Source organism: Globicephala melas, chromosome 12, assembly GCF_963455315.2.
Source record: "Globicephala melas chromosome 12, mGloMel1.2, whole genome shotgun sequence".
Classification (NCBI taxonomy): domain Eukaryota; kingdom Metazoa; phylum Chordata; class Mammalia; order Artiodactyla; family Delphinidae; genus Globicephala; species Globicephala melas.
Genome location: NC_083325.1, coordinates 55,389,306 through 55,414,047, shown reverse-complemented (window position 1 = coordinate 55,414,047; position 24,742 = coordinate 55,389,306). Strand labels below are relative to the sequence as shown.

Sequence of the window (24,742 nt, the reverse complement as noted above, 5' to 3'; positions counted from 1 at the left end):
TGCCAAAAAGGCTGGGGACCGCTGACTTAGAAGAAAGATGTATGAAGATACCAAAGACAACTCTTTATCTGAGAGATCCAGAGACATGAGACACCTGATTGGTCTGAACTCCGATAACACTCAGAATTTGAATCCCACCATCTGAAAAAGCAGTTCTTTTCTTTATTCTGTAAATCTTTTCTCCACAACTACACTGAAAGCTCCCCGGATGCAGGGACCATGATTTATTCTCCAGGGCTGGGCATGGAAGAGGAGAACAAAAACAGAATTCCCATAATGGATGGAAGAGAATCTCAGCATGGTTAATATGGGGGTAAGATGGCAGGAGGGGGCAGGGCCAGGACTCAGACATGGCTTTGGGTCCTGAGTTTTCCTTTCAGTAAACCCTATGCTTAAAACAAAACACTACAATTAAAAAAAATTTTTTTAAGTTAAAACAAAAACCCCTATGGTTTTTCAATTCCTTTGGGTTTCCTAAAGCTCGGTTTTCTCAACCACCATTGATATGATGCTCTTTCCTAATTATAACTCTTGAAGGACAGGGGGTGGCAGTGAGGAAAGAGACATGAAGGTAGAGAATATGGTTGGAGCTGTACATCTATTTGATTTCAAAATATCTCTACCTTTACTTCCCAAAGATGCCTTAAACTTTTTTTATTTTATTTTTTGGCCACGCTGCGCGGCATGCAGGATCTTCCCCAACCAGGGATTGAACCTGTGCCCCCTGCAGTGCAAGCTCAGAGTCTTAACCACTGGACCACCAGGGAAGTCCAAAGATGCCTTAACTTAAAACTACTTTCAGTGAAAGGAACCAGCAGTCTTCCTAGTCACTTAAGCCAGAAGCCTGGAAGTCATCCTTGAATGTTCCCTTTATATTAACCTCAACACCAAGCCCTGTTGATTCTACTTCCTAAATGCCTTAGAGCCTGGCCTTTCTTCTTCCTCAAGGCCACACTTCACTCTGTCCCATTTATTTCTCACCAAGGTCACTGCAATAGGCTTCCTGGAAGAGGTGATGGTTAGGCTGAGTCTTGAAAGACCAACAGGAGTCAGTCGAGCAGCAGTTTGTTTAGAGAACTGTTCTCCGCTGATGACGCATGGGGAGTGGTGGCCAGTGAGGAGGGAGAAGCAGGCAGGGCACAGAAGAGGAAGGGCCTTCTGAGCCAGGCTAAAGAGCATTTAGGTTTTATCCTGAAGGCAATGGGCACCCACTCAAAGGCTTTAAGCAGTGGAGGAAAATGCTCAGATCTGTATTTCAGAAAGACCCCAGAGGCTTTTGGAAGCATAAGGAGAATGGCTTGGGGGACAAGACAGAAAGAAAAGAGGCCAATTAAGTGGCTGTTGGTGGGGCTTCCCTGGTGGCACAGTGGTTAAGAATCCGCCTGCCAATGCAAGGGACACGGGTTCGAGCCCTGGTCCGGGGAGATCTCACATGCCGCAGAGCAACTAAGCCCGTGTGCCACAACTACTGAGCCTGTGCTCTAGAGCCCGAAAGCCACAACTACTGAGCCCGCGTGCCACAACTACTGAACCCCACGCGCCTAGAGCCCATGCTCTGCAACAAGAGAAGCCACCCAATGAGAAGCCCGCGCACCGCAACTAGAGAAAAGCCTGCGTGCAGCAACAAAGACCCAAGGCAGCCAAAAATAAAAATAAATAAATAAATTTATATTAAAAAAAAAAAGAGGCTGTTGGTGAAAAGTGATTAGAGTAAGAGAGTGAGAGGGTGGGAAGATCTTTGAAAGATGTAAAGGTATGGTGTACGCTGTCATCTTTCATCTTCCCTTCTTTTTTTAACCTAGAGCATCTATTCACGCTTTTAGTGCATTTGGTACGATGGACACCTCCCCGCCCCCCCAGCCAACAGCGGCTCAGCGCACTTACCAAGAATGGGATGGGGGTTGGTGAGGAAAAATGGTGCAGTGCTGGTGAGAACTTCAGCAGCGGCCAGCCTGGACTCGGTGGGAAGATGATCTTCACAAGAAGAGAGGACCAACTGAACCCACTGCTTCAGGTTGGGGGCCACCAAGTCCCTGGTCTAAAAGTACAAAGTATACATACAGCAGTTCAGAAGATGCGACATGGGCAGACGTGGAATTAGGGATGAGCTACATATGCGTTTCCCAGGCTCCCTTGCATCGGGGAGTAACGTGATTAAGTTCTGACTAATGGGATGCCATTAAAAGTGGTATCTGTGCAATTTCAGGTAATATGTAAGGAAATATGTGTGACCTTCACTTCTTGGGTTTCTCTGTCCTGCTAGTTGAACAAGGACAAGATGATGGGAGCTGGAGCAACTATCTGGGACCAGAAGACGGAAGCCACTTATTAAGGACAGCGGAACAACAAGGTAGAAGGGCCGGGGAGCCCAATAATGTCATGTCACTATCTGCTTTAGACTGCTTCTCTCTGGTTTAAGCCACTGTATTTTTGAGTTTCTGTTACATTTAAAGCAGCATCCTAACTAACATTATTGTTTAAACAAAGCCCTATTGTTGTTTCTTTACAGTAACAGCTTTATTGAGATACAGTTCACATACCATATAATTTACCCATTTAAATACATAATTCAATGATTTTTAGTATATTCACAGATATGTGTGTACAACCATCACCACAGTCAATTTTAGAACATTTTCATCACCAAAAAGAGAAGCCCTGTATACTTTTTTATTTTATTTTATTTTTTTGGCGGTACGCGGGCCTCTCACTGTTGTGGCCTCTCCCACTGCAGAGCACAGGCGCACAGGCTCCGGACGCGCAGGCTCAGCGGCCATGGCTTATGGGCCCAGCCACTCCACGGCATGTGGGATTTTCCTGGACTGGGGCACGAACCCGTGTCCCCTGCATCAGCAGGCGGACTCTCAACCACTGCACCACCAGGGAAGCCCCAGCCCTGTATATTTTAGTTATCATCCCCATCCTGTCAGCTCCCCCTCGCCCAGCCCTAAACCATTAATCTACTTTCTGTCTTTATGGATTTGTCCGTTCTGCACATTTCATATAAACTGAATCATACAGATGGCCAACAGGCACATGAAAAGATGCTCAAAACCACTAATTATTAGAGAAATGCAAACCAAAACTACAATGAGGTATCATTTCATACCAGTAAGAATGGCCATCATTAAAAAGTCTACAAATAATAAATGCTGGAGCAGGTGTGGAGAAAAGGGAACCCTCCCCTACACTGTTGGTGGGAATTTAAATTAGTGCAGCCACTATGGAGAACACTTTGGAGGTTCCTTAAAAAACTAAAACTAGAACTACCATATGATCCTGCAATCCCACTCCTGGGCATATATCCGGAGAAAACTCTAATTGGAAAAGACACATGCTACACCAATGTGCACAGTGGCACTATTTACAATAGCCAAGACATGGAAGCAACCTAAGTATCCATCGACTTTATCCATGGATAAAGAAGACGTGACATATATACACAATGGACTATTACTCAGCCATAAAAAAGAATGAAATAATGCCATTTGCAGCAACATGGATGGACCTAGAGATTATCATACTAAGTGAAGTAAGTTAGACAAAGACAAATATCATATGATATCTCTTATATGTGGAATCTAAAAAAATAGTATAAATGAACTTATCTACAAAGTAGAAATAGACTCACAGACATAGAAAACAAACTTACAGTAACCAAAGGGGATGGTGGATGGGCAAGGGGAGAGATAAATTAGGAGTCTGGGATTAACATATACACACTACTGTATATAAAATAGATAAACAACAAGGACTTACTGTATAGCACAGGGAACTATATTCAGTATCTTGTAGTAACTTATAATGGAAAAGAATCTGAAAAAGTATATATATATATAAAAAACTGAATCAAAATTAACTATACTTTAATAAAAAATGGTTAAAAAATTGAATCATACAATATGTGGTCTTTTGGGACTGACTTCTTTCACTCAGCATGTTTTCAGGGCTCATCCATGCTGTAGGATGTATGTATCAGTACTTCATTACTTTTTATGGCTGAAAAATATTCCATTATATAGATATACCATATTTTATTTACCCATTCATCAATCAGTTGATGGACATTTGGGTTGTTTCCATCTTTTAAACTCTGGTTCTTTTCTTTTTCTAGAAAGGGGATTATTGTCGCAAATAAATTTTACTTCCCCTATCAGCTAAGCCTCTTGAAATGTTCAAAATGAGATTACTGGCTCCTCTGATCATCTATGAGCATCTACGGAACTGATCAGTGTCTTAGATCATGAGGAAGCTGCTGACTTGTTAACTTTTCTCTCCCTGAAAAATTTCCAATATTCTTCAAATATCGCTTCATTCAAGTACCAAGCAGTGCCTCGGAGATGCACATGACAACTGGTTAAATATGGCTTTAGATGAGAACGCTGTCTTTTGACAGACTTGTTAGGCTGCCCTGTGACTACTTTCTCAGAACTTGTTCCCCACCCCCCACCCCCCGCCCCAGGCTGTAGTTTTTTTAAGCAAACCCTCTCCCTTCCTACAAACTCTCCTCCTATCCTCCCCAAGACACACACATGACTTTATTTTTAGCTTTTTGCATCTCCTAGTGACCACCTGGCTCTGGCCCCTTGGCCTGCCTCCGAATGACAGACCCAGAGAAACTGTGTATCTGCTTAGTACTCACCCTCTGGTCTTCTCTCTGTCCAGCCCCAGGCTCTCTGAATTTAACAATCTCCTATGTGACGTCTTCCTCAGCTCTGCCAACACTCCCTCTGGCCTCTGCTTTCCCTCAGCCTCCTTCCTACTAGAGTATCATTTAATATCATGATCTAATGCTCCTTTTCTCTCGTTAGACTGCCCTCCAGTCTTCATCCTTGTACCCCCAGTACCTCTCTCAGGGCTGCTGGAGCATAGGAATAGGAATCCACAATGTTATGGTGCCACGATCACAATGTGGTGATGTGAAACCAAGATCTTCAGGTAATTTTACTGTGGTATTGACTGCCTTCTGTTTATAATAATTCTCTGATGGTGGCATCTTTCTCATATGCCCCTAAGTATGCAAGTATTTGTCCTAAGGCATCGTTCCAGGAAGCTGTTTTTTTTTTTTTTTAAATTGAAGTATGGTTGATTTACTTCAACTATACTTACAGTGGTTTCAGGTGTACAGCAAAGTGATTCAGTTATATATATATTTTTTCAGATTATTTTCCATTATAGGTTTTTACAAGATACTGAATATAGTTCCTTGTGCTATATAGTAAATCCTTGTTGCTTATCTATTTTATATGTAGTAGTTTGTATCTGTTAATCCCATACTCCTAATTTATCCCTTTCCCACCCTCCTTTTCCCCTTTGGTAGCCATAAGTTTGTTTTCTATGTCTGTGAGTCTGTTTCTGTTTTGTATATAGATTCATTTGTATTATTTTTTAGATTCTACATATAAGGGATATCATATGATATTTGTCTTTCTCTGTCTGACTTAACTTCACTTAGCATGATATTCTCTAGGTTCATCCATGTTGCTGCAAATGGCATTATTTCATTCTTTTTTATGGCTGAGTAATATTCCATTGTATGTGTATATCCCATCTCCTTAAGCCAACTGTCTGTTGATAGGCACTTGGGTTGTTTTCATGTCTTGGCTATTGTAAATAGTGTTGCTATGAACACTGGGGTGCATGTATCTTTTCAAATCAGAGTTTTCATCTTTTCTGGATATATGCCCAGGAGTGGGATTTCTGGATCATATGGTAGCTCTATTTTCAGTTTTTTAAGGAACCTCCATACTGTTTTCCACAGTGGCTACACTAATTTACATTCCCACCAACAGCGTAGAAGGGTTCCCTTTTCTTCCCCAGGAAGCTGTCTTGATTACTTTAGGTCCACCCCACCCCCAAAGACATGTTCTAAGACAGGTGGGACACATCTGGGCCTCCACGCAAAGCCAGCTGGACCACGTTTGGGGGGGATATTTAAGCCTTAGCGATATATTTTCATACATAGTTGACTAGGATGCAATCCTAGTGACTTGCAATCCTTGGAACTGACTTGCTCATTCCCTCATTAGATGAAGAGTCTAGCGAGAAAAACAGGAAAAAAACAAGGAGTTTGGGCATAAATGCACGTATGTCCTGGAGGAAGGAGGTTGTGTTACCCTCATGGACTCAAATCAAATGTGCCCAGAACAAGAGAAAAGAAATGCCAAACATGGTGCTCAGAAAATTCTCCCCAAGTTATACCTAAAGTGAAAAACCAACACGAATGATATTTTTGTAGAAGCTACACACACATGCCACAGAGATTCTGCCTGTGGGACAGTTCACTTTTACTGACACCTTCCAGGGAAATCAGAGGACAGAAATCTAGACCCCAAAACAGGGGAAATCAGCCTCACCTCCTCACACGTCTGCATGTGGTGGGCAATCACTTTGGAGGCGAGTCTCAGAGCTTCACTTTGTATTTCAGACCTAGGAAAGTCAGCCAGAAATCACACAAAACATATAATCGCCCTGAAACTAATATAATATTGTAAGTCAATTATACTTCAATAAATAAATATGAAAATACATAAATAAATAAAATCGAACATTTTATATACATATGCTTTTTAAAGGTAGTCTGTAATCCATGTGGCTGTGAATACTACTAGAAATCTCTACCTTGTGGCTATACAAATGCCTCCGGAAGCAACTACCTTTTGGTAACTAATGGGGAACTCTGACATCATTCTATTGCTTGGGCTTAGAACACAGGCTGGGCTATGCTCAAGTTCATTACATAACTGACTGATGGGACCATGTGTTGTACCAAGTTTGCACAGGGAGCACTGGAGGCAAACCTTTCATTGGAAGCAATATCCATTGTCCAGATCAAGAACTCCTTTGGGGTTAGATGGACACAGCGCTCTGTCTGAGGAAGCCACTCACTGGGGTCCATGCAATGGAGAATTTTCAGTATCTGTGTGAGCCAGATCCATGGAAAACAAACAAACAAACAAACACACACACACACCTCAGAAAAGTCTGCAGAATCTAAATAATAATCATTTGTACCAACAAGGGACTCTATCTTTCAAAAAGCGCCCACTGACTTCTTTTTTCCCCCTTAATAGCTTTGCGAGACCAAGATAGTCTAGAGCAGTGGCATACTGGGATCAGAGGGTAGATGCCATATTCCTAGGTCAGTGCCCTTTCCTTTTGATCATGCTTTCCAGGTGACCATCTGCCCCCAAAGAGCCATGTCAGCAAAGACTGCTTACTCTCTCAATCGCTATCTTTGGTTAATCTCTGTCATCAATACCATTATCATCAAACACTTTTCTCAGAGCTCTTTTATGCATGAAGCCATGCCAAGCACCGTGCGAGAGTCCTTGCCCTTTGGATGCTGAATCTCCTTCCAATCCTGGAGATGCCAAAACCGATCCTGCCTCCTGACCTTATCACTCCAGTGGGCTCACCAAAGACTGTGGGGAATGGAAAGGGGTGGTCAGTACACCAGAGACTTCACCTTGCAGAGGCATTCTGGGTGACTTTCCTTCATAGCCAACATCAAGAATGTCCCTCCCGTATTCCATAGCAAGGGCGGCAGTCCCTTCTCTCCTAGTCCCGAGGCTGCTGCTGAGAACCTTTCCAACAGGGCTTCCAGCGTCAGCAGGCGCACTTCAGGGAAGGAAGACTCTAACAGCTGAGAGAAGGAGATGGGAACGTCCCTTGCCTGCTCTCCAGCCTGGGCCGCTACTGCCCACACTGCAGCGATGGCCAGTTTGGTGAGGCTCTGGAGGTACTGGGGCAGGCCTGGCACCGTGAAGGTATAGGGGAATCCGGTTATCAACTCTGATGCCAAGATGATCCTTCTGACTTCCTCCCAGAAGCCAAGATGCTCCAGAACTAAAAAACAAAAAAGCAAAGGAAAAGAGGCAATCACTTTATTCAAACTTCCACAAAAGGACATAGGTGAACACACAAGACTCTGCACACCCTGGGTGGGACAAGCAGACATCATTCCTGAGTAGATTTCACACTAAGCATGTAATAAGTGCCTAGGCCACTAAGCTTCAGACTTCTGGCCCAGAAGCACTTTCTATTTAGGTAATTCATGATTTTCCCCCTAGAGTGACAGAAGGCATTCCTATCAGAAGATGTGCTCCTGGCATCCCTCCCTAATAGTCAATAAATATAAACTCAGTGACCTCCTGAATCCTCAAGCCTCATAGCTGAGCAGGATAAAAGAACATCTAGTCCACGCTTCCCTCAGGGGCTCAGATCCCCTCTACAGCACTTTTTCTCAGAGGCTCTTGATAGAACCCTACAGTGATTTGGAGCTCACAAGACAGACTGTTCCACTGTTAATAGATCTATTTGCCACAAAGTTCTTTTTGGAGTTTCCACTCAGTGGCCCAATTCTGCATTTTGAACCCTTTAGGCATTTGAATACAGTTATTATATCCCCTCTGTCTTCTCCAGGCGAAACACTCCTTCTTCCTTCAACTAGCCCCCAGATGATGGGGTCCACCCTCCCTCACTGTTCTAAGCCACCTTCCTTTGGATGTGCCTCACCCCTCTTCAGGCATGGCGCCACACAAGGGCACACGACTCTCCCTCGTGGTCTGAGCAGCAGGACCGTTGCTTGCCCTGTTCTCACATGAGGTTCCTGGAGTTGTATCACACCGTTGACTCATGTGGAGCATAAAGTCAACTGAACCGCAGGCCTTTTTTTTTTTCCACATGGTCCACTGACAGTGGTGAGTCATCCATCTCCCACCTTGTACTCAGGACTTAGATCAAGACTTGTTTTCTTTGTTTGTTTGAAACTGAAGCAGATCCCTGTTAAATTTTATGGTCTGCCTTTTAGATTGCCGAGATCTTTTTGTATTGTCAGTTCTGATCACAAATATTTATTGCCTGCTTACTATGTGCTGGGTGCTAAGTGAAATAAGAATAATGCCTTTAGGGAGGTTTATATTCTAATTTGAGAAAGAGAAATGAATGACTAGGTGATTCTAATATAGTGGTGGAAGTGATCACCTGAGTCTTAAAGAGGCAGAGAGAGGTGAATGCGTTGGAACCACCAAGCAAAGGTTCAAAGCAAAGGTTCAAAGGTTCAAAGGCATAAAACAGAATGGACCACGTGAGGAACTATAGGGAGTCTGACCTCAGCACAGAATTCGAGGTGGGGAACAGCGGGAGATGAGGCTAGAGCAGCAGCATGTTCAGGACATGGGGAACCTCCTCGGCCACGCGAAGGAGCTTGGACATTTTTCTGCAGGCAAGGGGATGCCATTGAGGGGTTATTTTAAGCAACAAGGTCAGGTGAACATGTCCACTGAAGTGTTCTTATTGCTGAGAGGCCAATATTAGAGGCAGGGAGACCAGCTGAACAACTACTGCAGTAGTGGAAGAGAGAAATGATGAGGGTGTAAAGTAAGGAACAGACAGGAAGAAGATGCGTTTGAGAAGCATCGAAGGAATAAAACTGGCAGCACTGGGGGACTGGCTGGGGAAGGAGTCTTGGGTACCTCCCAGAACCCAGATTCTTCATACAGCACATTCATCATCCAATAGAAGCTGGGTAAACCTCATTTTGACAGGCAGGCTGTAAGTTATCACTAAAGATGTGGACTGGACCAGCGTGGAGGACAGAGGGCTTTGGTGAGTATTATAGTTGGCTCCCTGCCTGCCCCACCCCCCACCCCACTTCAAGCTCTCATCAATTCATTAACCAGCTCCCTTAGGGTCTAGGTATTCCCCAGTTATGAATCCTCCTAATTCTACCATTCTGCTCACATGTTATCTACAAGAACATCAGGAGAGACTTCATCAAATGCCTTGCTAAAATTTAGATATCTCATAACTCAGTGAACACTACTGACTCCTAGAAAACGATCACAAACAGAATAAAAATGTAAAAGATTAAAGTAACAGTTGGAAAAAACTCACTTGGAATTGAAATATTACATAGGCTTGCAATAATCCAGGAATTATTGAATAATAAATAATAAAAATATAGACTATTCCTGTTACACATCAAACTGTTTCAAAAAGAAGTTTCTCCAGGGGCTTCCCTGGTGGCGCAGTGGTTGAGAACTCGCCTGCCAATGCAGGGGACATGGGTTCGAGCCCTGATCCGGGAAGATCCCACGTGCTGCAGGAGCAACTAAGCCTGCAAGTCACAAGTACTGAAGCCTGTGCGCCTAGAGCCCGTGCTCCACAACAAAGAGAAGCCACCACAATGAGAAGCCCGTGCACCGCAACAAAGACCCAATGCAGCCAAAAATAAACAATAAATTAATTAATTAAAAAAAAAAAAAGAAGTTTCTGCAGAAAGGCAGAAGAGGGGCTTGGGCTCCTATATGATGGTGCCCCTAGAGGCCACCACCCCCCACCTGCTAGCTGTGCTTGCAGACACACCGCTGCTCTTAACCCAGACTCTGCTGAGGTCTAAGTTCCAGCAGGAGGGCAGCCTTCTTTGCAAAGCAGCAGGGAAAACCCCAGGTGTCAGGATCCTCAACTTTTGTGTCATCATCTCTATTTTCAATGCCTAAAAACCTAATCCCAGTATAATTTAGAAATGAGAAGACCACACTCCAGTGATCTCCAGGTGTCACTTTCCTAACCTTCCCACCCACTGCTACCTGAGGACAACACTGTATCAAAAAGGGTTTTCACTTGTTAGGCTAGGAGTCAGAAACATGGCTCAGAGACATGCTCTTTAAAACATAATTAAAAACAGGAAGAACTGTCTTGGTCATTCTGGATAATTTTCAGATGAACCTGCTATAGGTATTCCAGGCGGAGTGTATAGTCCGCTGGACTCAAGAGCTAGGCACCCAGACACACTTGCTTCCTTTAAGACCTTGAGGAAGGATGACATGATCAAGCAGCCCAGGACTGAAGGCACAACCCCAAAGATAGGGGACATGGGGCACCTGCTCAGGAAGGGCTTCTTTGGGACTTCTTGGCCTCCACTGCCTGTGGACTTCAGTATAATCCCATAAGCATGCATTAAGCATATAGTAGGTACTTCGGAGATACAGAGATACAGAGCTGAGAAAGAAAAATTACCTGCTGTCAAAGAGATTTAAAACTGATGGGAGGATAAAGACAACCACTAAAATTGCAAAATGCTTAGTACCCTAAAATCATTAGTGAGAAGAGCTGACAACTACTGAGTATTAACGTGCCAGGCACTATAGAATATTATATATCCATTATTTAATGCTATGAATAATAATTACTTTTAGAATTGACACTTGTTGAGTATTAGTCTAAGCACTTCAACAAGTACTAAATCATTTAATGAAGTAGGCGCTGTTATGATTCCCTGGTATTTTACAGATGAGGAAAGAGGTTAAGTTACTTGCCCAAGGTCACACAGGGAATTGTAGGTAAAGGGAATACGAAAGCCATAAGAATGACCAAAATGAAAGCAATGTGCACTTATTTTCTATCGTAAGTAAAAAAAAAAAAAGGGGTGGGTCTTTCAGAAGGGAACAAAATTTAAGATGGGCAGGGACTTCCCTGGTGGCACAGTGGTTAAGAATCCACCTGCCAATGCAGGAGACACGGGTTGGAGCCCTGGTCCGGGAAGATCCCACATGCCGCGGAGCAACTAAGCCCATGTGCCACAACTACTGAGCCTGTGCTCTAGAGCCTGCGAGCCACAACTACTGAGCCCGTGTGCCTAGAGCCCATGCTCCGCAACAAGAGAAGCCACCGCAACGAGAAGCCTTCGCACCTCAACGAAGAGTAGTTCCCGCTCGCCGCAACTAGAGAAAGCCCGCGCACAGCAACTAAGACGCGCGCAGCCTTTATCTATCTATCTATCTATCTATCTATCTATTTATTTATGATGGGCACTGAGGCTGCCCAGAGGTGCCTGCCTGGGAGAGGAAAGGTCAGGGCAGGTGCTCAGGGGAATTGGGAGAGAGTAGACAGGAGAGACCTGCGAACAGGTTCGCTGAATTAATGTGTCAATAGAGGAGCAGCAGGGGAGGGTAGGTCGGAGCCACAAGCTAGGAAACTATCAGATGACATTCATGTAGGCACTTTCTCCAAACTGCTGCTTAGAAAAAATGTTCTTGGTTCTGCAGCAAGACCCAATGAGGTGTCCTAAAGCAGAGTTTCTCAAACTTGAGTGAGCATCAGAACCACCTGGAGGGCTTGTTAAATCACAGACTGCTGCCTGGGCCTCACCCCCAAAGTTTCTGATTCAGGAGGGCGGGGGTGGGGGCTGAGAATCTGCATTTCTCACAAGCTCCCAGGTGATGCTGCTGCTGGGCCACGTACTTCAAAACCACTGCCCTCAGGGGATGGTTTTTTTCTTTTAATTAATTAAAAAAAATTTTTAATTAATTTATTTTTGGCTGTGTTGTGTCTTCGTTGCTGTGCGCGGGCTTTCTCTAGTTGCGGCGAGTGGTGGCTACTCTTCGTTGCGGTGCATGGGCTTCTTCTCATTGCGGTGGCTTCTCTTGTTGTGGAGCACAGGCTCTAGGCGGCCGGGCTTCAGTAGTTGTGGCTCATGGGCTCTAGAGCGCAGGCTCAGTAGTTGTGGTGCATGGGCTTAGCTGCTCCGCGGCATGTGGGATCTTCCCGGACCAGGGCTCGAACCCATGTCCCCTACATTGGAGGTGGATTCTTAACCACTGCGACACCAGGGAAGTCCCAGGTGATGGTTTTAATAAAACCAACCATGCCTCAATCCCACCCTTGTAGATTCTGATTCGGTTGGTTTGGAGTTGGTCACAGACATCTGGAGTCTTTTTTTTTTTTTAATAGTTATTTACTTATTTGGGTGTGTCCGGTCTTAGCTGCAGGCATGAGGGATCTCTCCTTGCAGCGCGCAGGCTTCTCTCTAGTTTTGGTGCATGGGTTCTAGAGTGCGCGTGGGCTTAGTTGCCCTGCAGCATATGGGATCTTAGTTCCCCGACCAGGGACTGCATTGGAAGGCGGATTCTCAACCACTGTGCCACCAGGGAAGTCCTGACATCTGGAGTCTTAAGAACAGGTAATTCTGCTCTGTGCCCCGGCTGAGAACCACACTCCTTGGCTACAACTTTCATAGGGGCTCACAGGGTTTTCGGGATGGGCAGTAGGGGCTGCAGTTCCAAAGAGCACAGCTGATTCCAGCCCAGTACTTCACCACAGTGAAGAACTAGAAAGTTCACTGCCGCCCGTTTTCTCTTACCAATAAAAACATCAAAGGAGGGGAAACCTCCAAGAATTCAAAAGAATGAATAAACTCTATAAAGGCCCCTTGCAGGCAGGCCTTTGATACTGGCTCATTATATACAGGTTCTGTTCTAGGGCTAGGGTGTAGCAGTGAATTAGAAAGACCAGGCTCTGCTCTCATGGAGTTCCCATTTAGATGTGGACCACAGAACACCCTCTGCCCCTCTGCCAGAGTGAGGGGGTCTCTGGGCAGAACAGGAGGTTGGGATTAGAAACATGAGCAGCAGCAGTGACTAAAAAGGACGTATTGCTTTCCTCTCTAGCACAGCAGTTTCTCAGCCCGGGAGGTACATTAAATTTATCTGGAGAGTTTTAGAAAAACACTTATGTCAGGGGACACTTGACTGCATCTCTGGGGCGAGCCTGGTTTCAAGGTGACCCAGGTGATTCTATTGTTCAGCTGAGGTCACAGCTACTGTTTTATGGGCTCTGCACCCCACAGCACGTAGAGCTCACCAAATGGATCTCACAACCAGGATTTCTTCCTAGTGAAGCACAGTTTTGTGTCCTGCCCTACCAAACGCATTTCAAAGTTGAGATTAACACCAAGTACTTGTTTTCATTTTTGTGAGGGCCTGCTGTCCACAAGATACAAAACAAACAAACAAACAAAAGATACAAAAAACCTCAAGTTAGTTCTTTGATGGCACTTAGTTCTTCTTCAGTCTGAGGTCTGGCAACCCTCTTCTCTAGAAGATAACCTTTCTACTTGCAATTTCAATTTTGCTGGCTTTGGGTTGCCTCCTTTCTATCTTTCCTGGAAAGTCAAGTGTTCCAATTAAAGAATCAAGTCCCTCCCCTTTAATCGCCCCATCTTATTTTTCATTACTTAGATGATTTTTATAAACTCTTGTTAATTGCCGTTTTTTCCCAGCCCTCCTTGTTTGGAATATCTTTGGAGTTTCCCAACAGTGTAGTCATTTTAGTCACCCAAGTATGTGTGACTGATTCTAAACATCCAATTTGATTTCACTTTTGAAATTAACTTCTTTTTTTCTTCTTTAGAGCAAGCATATTTCTAGCCTTCAAAGGAATGGCTTATTGGCTGGATTCACTTGGAAAGACAATACCTCCTGCTGTGCTATGTCCCGGTTCAATGGAGAAATAATTCTCAAGTTTGGAATTCAAGAATCAATCAAATATCAAAAACAATGTGACAGGCTGGTATAAGTTGCCAACATTTTATTTTGTAAAGAAAGGATGTTAAAAACCTACCATCTATTATTTCGTGAAAGAAAAGCTATCTGAACACCAAAAAAGTCATAGATTCCTAGTGTCATCATAAAGGACAATTCTTTAAAAAAATGTGGTTTAAAGAAAAATTTGCTATAGTTGTCATTTTGCTATAGTTTTATTGTGAAAATATCACCAGGGAGTAGCATTAGGGAACTGCAGCTTTGGAGAAGTTGATCAAGTTTCCTGAGGTTGATGTGTTTGGAGAACATGCCCAGCCTGAACAGAGGTGTCCTAGAGAGGAATGAAGGGACTTTGCCGAGTCCCTCAGGACAGCGAGTAGAGTGTCTGTGAGAAGGAGCAAAGTGGTCCATTCACACAATTCCCTCTGGGAATCTCAGATGTGTTATTTTAGCAGTTTTAGTTCTTTGGCAAGTTGCAGATTTCAGTGTTATGTCTGCAACCTGAACAGTGATTGCTAAATTAACTGGATTTCAAAGCTGCCATTCTCTAACCAACCAAGGTAGGGCGCTAACATCAACCCAGGCTGCTGAAAGAGGATTTAAAAAGCAGCACTACCTAGAGCATGGTCAGCTCCTAGTTCCCAAATCCTGTTCTATTATTTAGTGAAGTCAGTCTCCTCCCCAAAGGAGGAACACAGCCCCAAAGGGCAGGCCCATGGGGCATTTATCTTTGATTTTCTGAGCTACAGGTTTGTTAAAAAAAAAAAAAAAAATCAACGTAATTTTAAAAGATTCATGTTAATCTAAATAGCTTTGATGAGAGCATTCTGGAAAACAATGTGGATGATATCATTACCACATAATTATGGATATAGTGGAGTTTCACCATAAGAGCATTTAATTTAGGTGAATTTAACTCTAAGTACTCGGCAAACAGAGAGAAAGAGATTGAAAAATAACAATTAAGGGCTTCCCTGGTGGCCCAGTGGTTGAGAGTCCGCCTGCCGATGCAGGGGACACGGGTTCGTGCCCCGGTCTGGGAAGATCCCACATGCCGCGGAGCGGCTGGGCCCGTGAGCCATGGCTGCTGAGCCTGCGCGTCCGGAGCCTGTGCTCCACAATGGGAGAGGCCACAACAGTGAGAGGCCCGTGTACCGCAAAAAAAAAAAAAAGAAAAAAGAAAAATAACAATTAAAAGCGAGAGGGCAGTTTCACCTGACGTTCCAATCACTGAGCATATCCCCAGGATGGTGGCTGTGCTGTTACCTTAGACGACTGGCTCTCAAACTTCGGCGTACTCACCTCCAGAGTTCCTGATTCAGTAGGTCTGGGACGGGGCCCCCCAAATCACACTTATAACAAATCCTGGGCGATGCTGCTGCTGATGCAGGGACCACACTTTAAGAACCACTACTTCAGACCATCTGAGATCATCCGTGCTTCTCATAGTGTAAACATCTTGCCATGCCGAACGTGTATAATTCTAGTGTTTAATGGTATTTGTTTTTATACACCATGGCCCCTAATCATATGTCAACCCCTTCATCTAGTGCTCAACCAAAGAGCTCCTGAATATTACATAGTTCCTGGCCTTCGCTGTTAATGTCACAAACCAAGATAGCCTGATTGCTTTGTGCTGAGCTGGCCAAAATAAAAGGGGCCAGAGGGAGTAAGTGTACAGGCCCAAACTGACAGAGTTTTCTTGGCCCCAGTAGAGATGGTTATGGGAGAAGCTAAAACCCCAGTAATCACAGCAAACGTGTTCTACTTGTAAGCAGCAATCAGAATCCATAAAGGGGGAAGGATCCTCCTCAGGACTGAAAGGACCAACAAAACAGAAAAAAAAATAGTTTCACTGCTATGGAGTAAGTCACTTACTGTGGATACCATGTAAATGGCAATGATATTGATTGTGCCGCTATGGTAGTCACTTGCCACTGACTGAGCCTCAGAAGAATGTTCTGCTTTCTGCCTGACCTTGCACATGCTGTTCCCTCTGGCTTGAATGAATAAATGAACAAATGAATTTCTCTTTCATATATTGTAATGGTTCTGAATTCTCTGATACCATTTGGTCAAGAAAATTTTGTAGAAATTTCCCCTATCCTTCCCCCCCTCAGAATCTCTACCCTCCTTAAAGAAGTAGAGAGTGAGGAAATACGAAGCAGATTTTACTTTTAAGGCATAATGAAAGGGCCAACTTTTTCTGTTTCAAAGATCTGTAGCTCTGGTTAGAGAGATCTGTAATCAGATCCAACAAAAGTTCTTATCTGGAACAGTTGATAAGCTGGTTCTAAAAATAATCACAGACGATAATTTGTACACTCCGTGAATGTTAATGTCCTGTTATGCTATTTCTCAGTTAAAAAAAAAACTGTATTTGTAGAGAAAAGGAAACCATAGGAACTATAACAACAACAACAACAAATCAACTGATTTAATAAATCTTGGCTTCTCCTTATCGAGGGGAAATTCCATTCTTCTATTTAATCCTCTGCCCCTCCCAGTAAACTGTAATCCAGACCCGAGGGGCCCTTCCAGTTACAAACATGTAGAATGACCTAGTGGAAGGGTTTGGAGACTAACTTTGTCTAGAGAAGTGCCCTGAACTGGTACTAGTTGTTTATTTCTTGCCTACTTTTGTTTCTAGGTCTCTGGACTCCTAGGTCTCTAGGTCTCATGCCCGGCTTTCATAGGTATGGTGCCTGACACACACCCCTTTGAAAACATCCCCCCTTTCCCTTGTCCCAGCCTATTCTCAAAGTATTTTTTTAAGCACAGAATTCCTTATCTGCTGTTGAGGAAGGAAGAGTTTCTGAGAATACTATTTGAAGGACTCTCTAGTCAACCCGTAAAATAGGCACAGTCCCAGTGGCTTGGACAACACGGAGTCAGAAGAGCTCTGAAAGGATTTGGGTAGGCTAAAAATGAGCTCATCAGGCACTGGGTGGGACCAGCAGTTTTTACTTCTCGCCTCCACCCATCATCCCATCCCTGCTTCTGCCCAACACTGGGAGGAAGTCAGGAAATACTTGTGGATAAACACATGACAACCCAAAGACACAAACATAAAATTACTTCTAAGTAATACACTGCTTTGGATTCTTTGTCAGCGAATTGCTCCTAAGGACAAGATTGGGAAATCAGAAACTTCCTTATCATCACACCTTAGACATCCCTGTTTAATTTAACCTCTTGCCCACAAAGGACCTCAGGCTTCTCTTCCACCCTTAGGCAATGAGATACAGTGTGAAATCAACTTGAGAGTCTTGGTAGCCGGCTGGGAAGACTCCTTTAAATAACTGGGGCTTACCTCTGTTGTCTCACCTGTAATGAGAGACTAGGACCACTGATTTCAATCCCTTGCCAGCACTACAGTTTACAGTTCTGGGAGACACAGACTCTAAGACTGAAGAGGTTCCTGGCACCACTGGACTACATCAATGTCTCTGGGAATGATGCTACAAGGTATAGTTTACAGCTGGCAAACCCAAGAGAGTCTGGCTGGACTGCAAATGCTACTTAATGTGAAGTCTGGCCCCAGCCAGGGAGGAATTAAGTAAATTCTGCCAGATGGGCAATGGAGGTGAGTCTGGGAGTAAGCATACCTGGCCATGGGACCAGCAGAAGCTCTGTCTCCTCCTCTGGATGAGATGACCATTCATTTCTTTGTTCTTGCTATCAATATTACTTCCTAATAGCTGCTTTTCTTACAGTGTTGGAGTTTTCCTTTTGTGTTACTTTTCATGGAGTTTTTACAATTTTTTTCATGTGACCTTCACCTCAATCCTCTGAAGGTATTATCCCCACTTTGCAATTGAGGAACTAAGAGGTTTCAAAACAAAGTGATGGAAGAGATTTCTGCTTTAACCCATGAAAGTTTAACTGCTACAGAAATTGCCCTTTGCCATAAACAAACTAGAAAACTAGACAAATGTATGAAACTATCGTTTTTAAACATCAGACATGAGTAGTATGTTTCCCTGAGAGAAGGAAACAAACAAGGTAGGCCTTATAGTTGCCCTGGACTACTACCTAGAGGCAACTTCCATGCTCCAGCACAGAGAGGGGGAACCCAGAGCCCAGAGATCTTGCTGAGCCAGAACAACTGGATATTCATATGAAAAAAAACAAACAAAGAGAACTTTGACCTTATCTCATGACATACATGAAAATTAGCTTAAAGTGGACCATGGATCTAAACGTAAAACCTTAAATAGCAAACTTTAGAAGAAAACCTGGGACTTCTCTGGTGGTCCAGTGGTTAAGATGCCACGCTTCCAATGCAAGGGGTTGGGGTTTCAATCCCTGGTCGGGGAACTAAGATCCCACATGCGGCGCGGCATGGCCAAAAAAAAGGAAAAAAAAAAAACAAAGCAAACTTTAGAAGAAAACCTGAGAGAACATCATTGTGACCTTAGGATAGGCAAAGACTTCTTTACTAGGGCACAAAAAGCGTAAGACACAGAGAAAAAATGGATTAATCAGACTTCATCAAAATTAAAAACAGTTGCTCTTCAAAAGACATTGTTAAGGGTTTCCTTGGTGGCGCAGTGGTTGAGAGTCCGCCTGCCGATGCAGGGGACACGGGTTCGTGCCCCGGTCCGGGAAGATCCCACATGCCGCAGAGCGGCTGGGCCCGTGAGCCATGGCCGCTGAGCCTGCGTGTCCGGAGCCTGTGCTCCGCAACGGGAGAGGCCACAACAGTGAGAGGCCCGCGTACCGCGAAAAAAAAAAAAAAAAAGACATTGTTAAGAAAAAAGACAAGCAACAGATAGGTAGAAAATCTTTAACAAATGTTTGCATAAAATACTTATATCCAGAACACAGAACTTTCACTACTCAGTAATAAGAAAAACCCAATTTAAAAAAGAAATGTGCGAGAGATTTGAATAGACACTTTACCAAGAAAGATATATGTATGGCAAATACGGTACACGAAAAGGTGCTCAGCATAACTGGTCATTAGGGAAATGCAAATTAAAATCACAGTGAGACACCACTACACATGTACCAGAATGGCTAAAATTAACAAGAGGGGCAATACCACATCTAGATGAGGATGCAGAATAACTGGACCTCTCACACATTGTTGCTGGGAATGCAAAGTGGTAAGGCCCTTTGGAAAGCAGTTTGGCAGTTTCTTATTACCTAAAGAATCCTTATCATATGACCTAGTAATTCCTTGCCTAGGTTTTACTTATGAAGGATAAAAACATATGGCCACACAAATACTTCTATGCTCAGAGCTGCATTATTCACAATTTCCAAAAAGTGAAATAATGCTACCAGAGCTGCATTATCCACAATTTCCAAAAAGTGGAAGTGCCAAAATGTATTTCAACTGGTGAATTAATATAAACAACACATGCATATAATGGAATACTACTCAGCAAGAAAAAGTCATGACACATCACATTAATAAAGGACAAAAATTATACGATCATCTCATTAGATGCAGAAAAAGAATTTGACAAAATCCAACACTCTTTTATGATAAAAACACTCAACAAGCAAGAAACAGAAGGGACTTCTTCAACCTGATAAAGGGCATCTATGAAAAACCCACAGCTAACACCATATTTAATGGTGAAAGTCTAAAAGCTCTCCTCCTAAGATCAGGAACAAGGCACTTCCATTCAACATTGTACTGGAAGTTCTAGCCAGGGTGATTAGGCAAGAAAAATAAATAAAAGGCATCCAGATTGGAGAGGAAGAAGTAAAACCTATCTCTATTGCACAGGACATGATTTCATATACAGAAAGTTCTAAGTCCACAAAAACAGACAAACAAACAAAAGTAAGTTCAATAAGGTCATGGGATAAAAGATCAATATACAAATATCAACTACAGTTCTGTGTAGTAGCAACGGACAAACCAAAATTGAAATTAAGAAAATAATCTCATTTACAACAGCATCAAAAATAATAAAACAGGAATAAATTATTTAACAAAAGATGTTCATGAGGTGTACACTGAAAATAACAAAACATCACTGAAAAAAATTGAAGACCTAAATAAATGGAAGGACACCCTGTGTTCTGATCCGAATATCTGAAGATATAATATTATTATAGTGACAATACTCCTCAAATTGAACTACAGATTTAACATAATACCTATCAAAATCCTAATTGGCTTTTCTTTCTCCAGAAGTTGGCAAGCTGACCCTAAAATCTGAATGAAAATGTAAGGACTCAGCCAAAATGATCTTGAAAACAAAGAACAAAGTTGGAGGACTCACACATCCTGATTTCAAGTTATCATAAAGCAACGATAATCAAGACAGTGTGGTCCTGGTATAAAGACAGACATACAGATCAATGAAATAGAACTGAGAGTCCAGAAAATCCATGTATTTATGGTCACTTGATTTTCTGACTGACCAAGGTGCCAAGACAATTCAATGGGGAAAGGTGAAGTCCTTTAAACAAAGAGTGCTGGGACAAATGGATAGTCACATGCAAAAGGATGAGGCTGGACCTGTACCTCACACCAAATACAAAAATTAACTCAAAATGGCTCAGAAACCGAAAAGTTAAGACATAAAACTATTAAATTCTTAAGAAGAAAATGTATACAAGTTTTTGTGACCTCGGATTAGGCAACAGTTTCTTAGATATGACATTAAAAGTATAAGGGACAAAAGAAAAAGCAGGTTGCACTTCATCAAAACTAAAAATTTTTGTACATTAAAGGACATTATCACAAAAGTCAAAAGTCAGTGCACAGAATGGGAGAAAAAATTTGCAAATCATATATCTGATAAGGAATTAATATCCAGAATATATAAAGAATTCTTACAACTCAAGAATGAAAGACAACACAGAGGATCAGAACAGACATTTCTCTAAAGAAGGTGTACCAAATGGCTCATTAGCATTAGAAAAGATGCCCAACATCATTAGCTATTAGGGAAATGCAAATCAAAAGCACAATGAAATACTACTTTATACCCACTAGGACGGCTATAATCAATAGATGGACAATAACAAGTATTGTCAAGGATGTGGAGAAATTGGAAACCTCATACATTGCCAGTGGGAATGTAAAATGGTGCAGTCTCTTTGGGAAAAGTTTGGCAATTCCTCAAAAACTTAAACTTAGAGTTGGCACATGGCCCAGCAGTTCTACTCCTAGGTAAATACCCAGGAGAACTGAAAGCATATATCCCCACAAAAACCTGTCCATGGATCTTCATAGCATTATTATTCGTAACAGCCAAAAAGTGTAAACAATCCAAACGTCCATCAACTGATGAAACAAAACATGGCATATCTAACAATGGAATATCATTCAGTCATAAAAAAAGAAAAGACTCATGCTACAAAATGGATGAACCTTGAAAACTTTAAGTGAGAGAATCCAGACACAAAAGGCTATATGTTGTATGATTCCATTTACATGAAATGTTTAGAATAAGCTTTCAGAAACATCTTGCTTAACTAATTTAACTGACATGGGCAACTAGTTTCAGATTATCTGTGAGGACTGGGGTTAGAGTGGGGCAAGACAGGAACACATAGAAGACTGAAATCACGGATGTTCTGAGACCCCAGCTGCCCACTGGAACAGTATTTGACTCCTGGGGTGGAAATGTGAGTACGAAGGTTTCATGACATGGTTCTGTTACAGATCCAGACACTTGGCCCAACTCTCAACACTATTAACTCTGGTCACGGAAATGGGCAGTGGACCAGGAGCCAGGAAAGCTTGACTTTTTCACTAACCAGCTGTGTGACCTTGGGCACGTCACTTAATTGTTACAGTTTCCGCTCTACTTACTGATGAAATGATCTCTAAACTCTAAAATTCTAAGAATTGTGGGCCACTGTACTCAGCACAGGGCTTGGAATTAACAAGGGGTCAATACCACATGAACCTAGCAATCTAATAACACATCCTGTATTATTCTTTCTGAATGGTAGCTAGGAATCATCTGCTCATTTTAGGAGCTCACTGTTCCCTGGGAAAGAGACTTTTGGCAAAAGCAACAGTTCAAATGACAGTCCCAGTGTTTTGGAGAAAGGCAACTAACTTATTGATAACAAAGCCTATTTTTTTTTTTTGAAATTTCATAGCTGCAGACCCATAAATACAAAGTCCCTAGAAGACTCTAAAAATATGTTCTCAATTCCCTTTTATCTCCCACCCAGAGCTGAGAGAATAGCATCAACTGTGTCATATTAAACACATCTGCGTCCAACACCGATAAAAGTGCATGACCGCGGGAACAGATAAGAATTGTTTTCAATTTGTTCAGATGGGATTGGTTAAATTTAACCTAATTAGACCAAATAATCAAAGCAGGTGTTTGTAAGTTGCCAATGTTTTTATTCTCTGTAATTGTTTGGCTATATTTCCCAGGAACTTAGGTAAAGGAAGTTATAATATGTCAAAAAAAATCACTGACCTTATATTTATTCTTGTCACACATATATTATTCATGTTCAAGGCAGTACAAATACAAGGCATCACTGAATACTTCTCACAGATTTTTACCACTTAACCACCATCAACATCTAAGCTGGCCTTTGGGAGGGCTTATGTTACCGAACTTCCATGATATAAACACAAGCAGTAAAAAATGAGAGCCTGTCTTCTAATCTTGTACTGATCTACAAGGCACACTGACTTGGCATTCAGACTATTTAGGGATCCTGACTTCATGCTCACAAGCTGGTCACTTTTAAGGCATTTAGAAGAAAAATAATAACAATAATAAAAGTTACATTCTAGTTAAAACAAAATGTTTATTGCACTTGGCAGAATGATGAGATCCGAACTATAAATGCCAACTAACAAAGAAACCACAAAATGCGGTTACCAGCAGCCTGGTATTAGGAAGTCTTTCATGCAGTGGCTGTAGGTCCACTTTCAAAGGGAAAAAGGGCAGGTAGCTGCCCGGGAGCGTTAAGCTTTCTCTTTCTAGTAACTAGCCCTGGGTACGCTCTCATATTATTCCACACACTCCGGAGACGGGAGATAGCAGTGCAGGCAAGAAAGTCCCCATAAAAGCATGTGATTGCGAAGCTACTGGGAAGGGGGATCCCTCTTTGAGGCCTGGGGATTCTGCAGCAGGGGCAGAAGCCCGGGAAGCTGAATCAACATAGGGGTCTAAGGCACCATCCCCGAGACAAGAAGTGGTTTTCCTGACTCAGGCCTGAGTGTGCTGCGGGACCACGTTGGAGGTGGCTGGAGAGCGCGGACTCTGCTCTCTTACTGTACAAGTGACGTCTGGCAGTTCTCTCTGTTCCTCAGTTCCCTCACGTCTAAAATGAAGAACCACTAGTACCTCCTTCACTAATGCGTGCAAAATGCTTGGCACAGTGCTCGGCATGGAGTTAAGTGCTCAGTACACATTGGCCATAATTATTATGATCCCTACAAGGGAGATGATACTGAAAATAATGTTTCCTAAAAATTAGAATATAATGGGCCTCCCATATACATTTCAGGGGTAGGGAAACAGCCTTTTGAGATCACTTACACGATGTGGGTAGGATGGACAAATCCTTCTCCACCTAAAACACTTTTTGGAAACTGTCATTATGTCCTTTCTTTATTTCTTTGGGAATAACTAATCCTCTTCAAGATTCATATTTTAATATGTAACACATAATTACAAAAGAAAGAACAGGGTTACATAAAATTAGTAAAATGGAGACTAGGAAAGGAAAAATCCACTCATAAACCCACCGAGAGAACTTAAACTGAAAGTCAGACAGTGCAAATAGGTAAGATATTTGTTTAAACACTTGGTAAAAGAAAATGTTCAATTCAGTAGCTGTGAAAAACACAAATTTAAGGGGTGTGGGCATAAGAGAGAAATAGAAAGTCCACCTCTCAGAAAAAAGGGAGTAAATATTTAGTCAAGTCTCAGATAGTATTTCAGTAAACAGATATTTCAATGGAAAATTTCCAACCTGAGAGCAAATAATTTAAGATGGGTTTAAAATGAGAATGAAAGCTCTCCATTTCCCTGTCCCTGCCCAGACCTGTAACCCAGCCTCTGAGTCCTTGGAGCAGTTAGGCTCTTTCTTCCTCATCCCCCCAACTCCAATTGGAGACTATAATTTTCTTTCTAGCAGGAAACTGATACATACTAATGATGACAGCTGGATTCAGAAGAGGAAAAAGAATACAGGGGACAGAGAGTCCTTGTGGGTTTAAATCACTTTAAAACTCAAAACAAAACCCCCAGATTTGGAATTTTTAAAACCTAGTTAATGGCTAAGGAAACCTCAAATGATTGGGAAGTACTAAGATAAAAGTCTGAATTACACAAAACACATCATTATCTTAAGCTGTTCTAATCATCTTCTCTGCCTTTCCCCTTCACTGGTTTTCTCATTGTTTATGCCCCCAGCCCTTCAATGTTCTAAGACATTTTAGAGGTAGAAATAGCCTTCCAAGG

At 42.6% G+C, this 24,742-nt stretch overlaps 1 protein-coding gene across 5 annotated transcripts in view; it reads right to left on the bottom strand.

Moving 5' to 3' along the window:
- Window positions 1-24,742, bottom strand: part of THADA (THADA armadillo repeat containing) — a 315,670-nt gene that overhangs the window by 50,071 nt on the left and 240,857 nt on the right. For all 5 annotated transcript variants that reach the window (XM_060309158.1, XM_060309159.2, XM_030857806.2 and 2 more), the window contains 4 exons: window positions 7,469-7,848; window positions 6,801-6,919; window positions 6,357-6,429; window positions 1,885-2,038 (listed from right to left, as the gene is read on the bottom strand). In XM_060309158.1, the coding sequence (XP_060165141.1) occupies window positions 1,885-2,038; window positions 6,357-6,429; window positions 6,801-6,919; window positions 7,469-7,848 (726 nt within the window). The remainder of the gene's footprint in view (window positions 1-1,884; window positions 2,039-6,356; window positions 6,430-6,800; window positions 6,920-7,468; window positions 7,849-24,742) is intronic.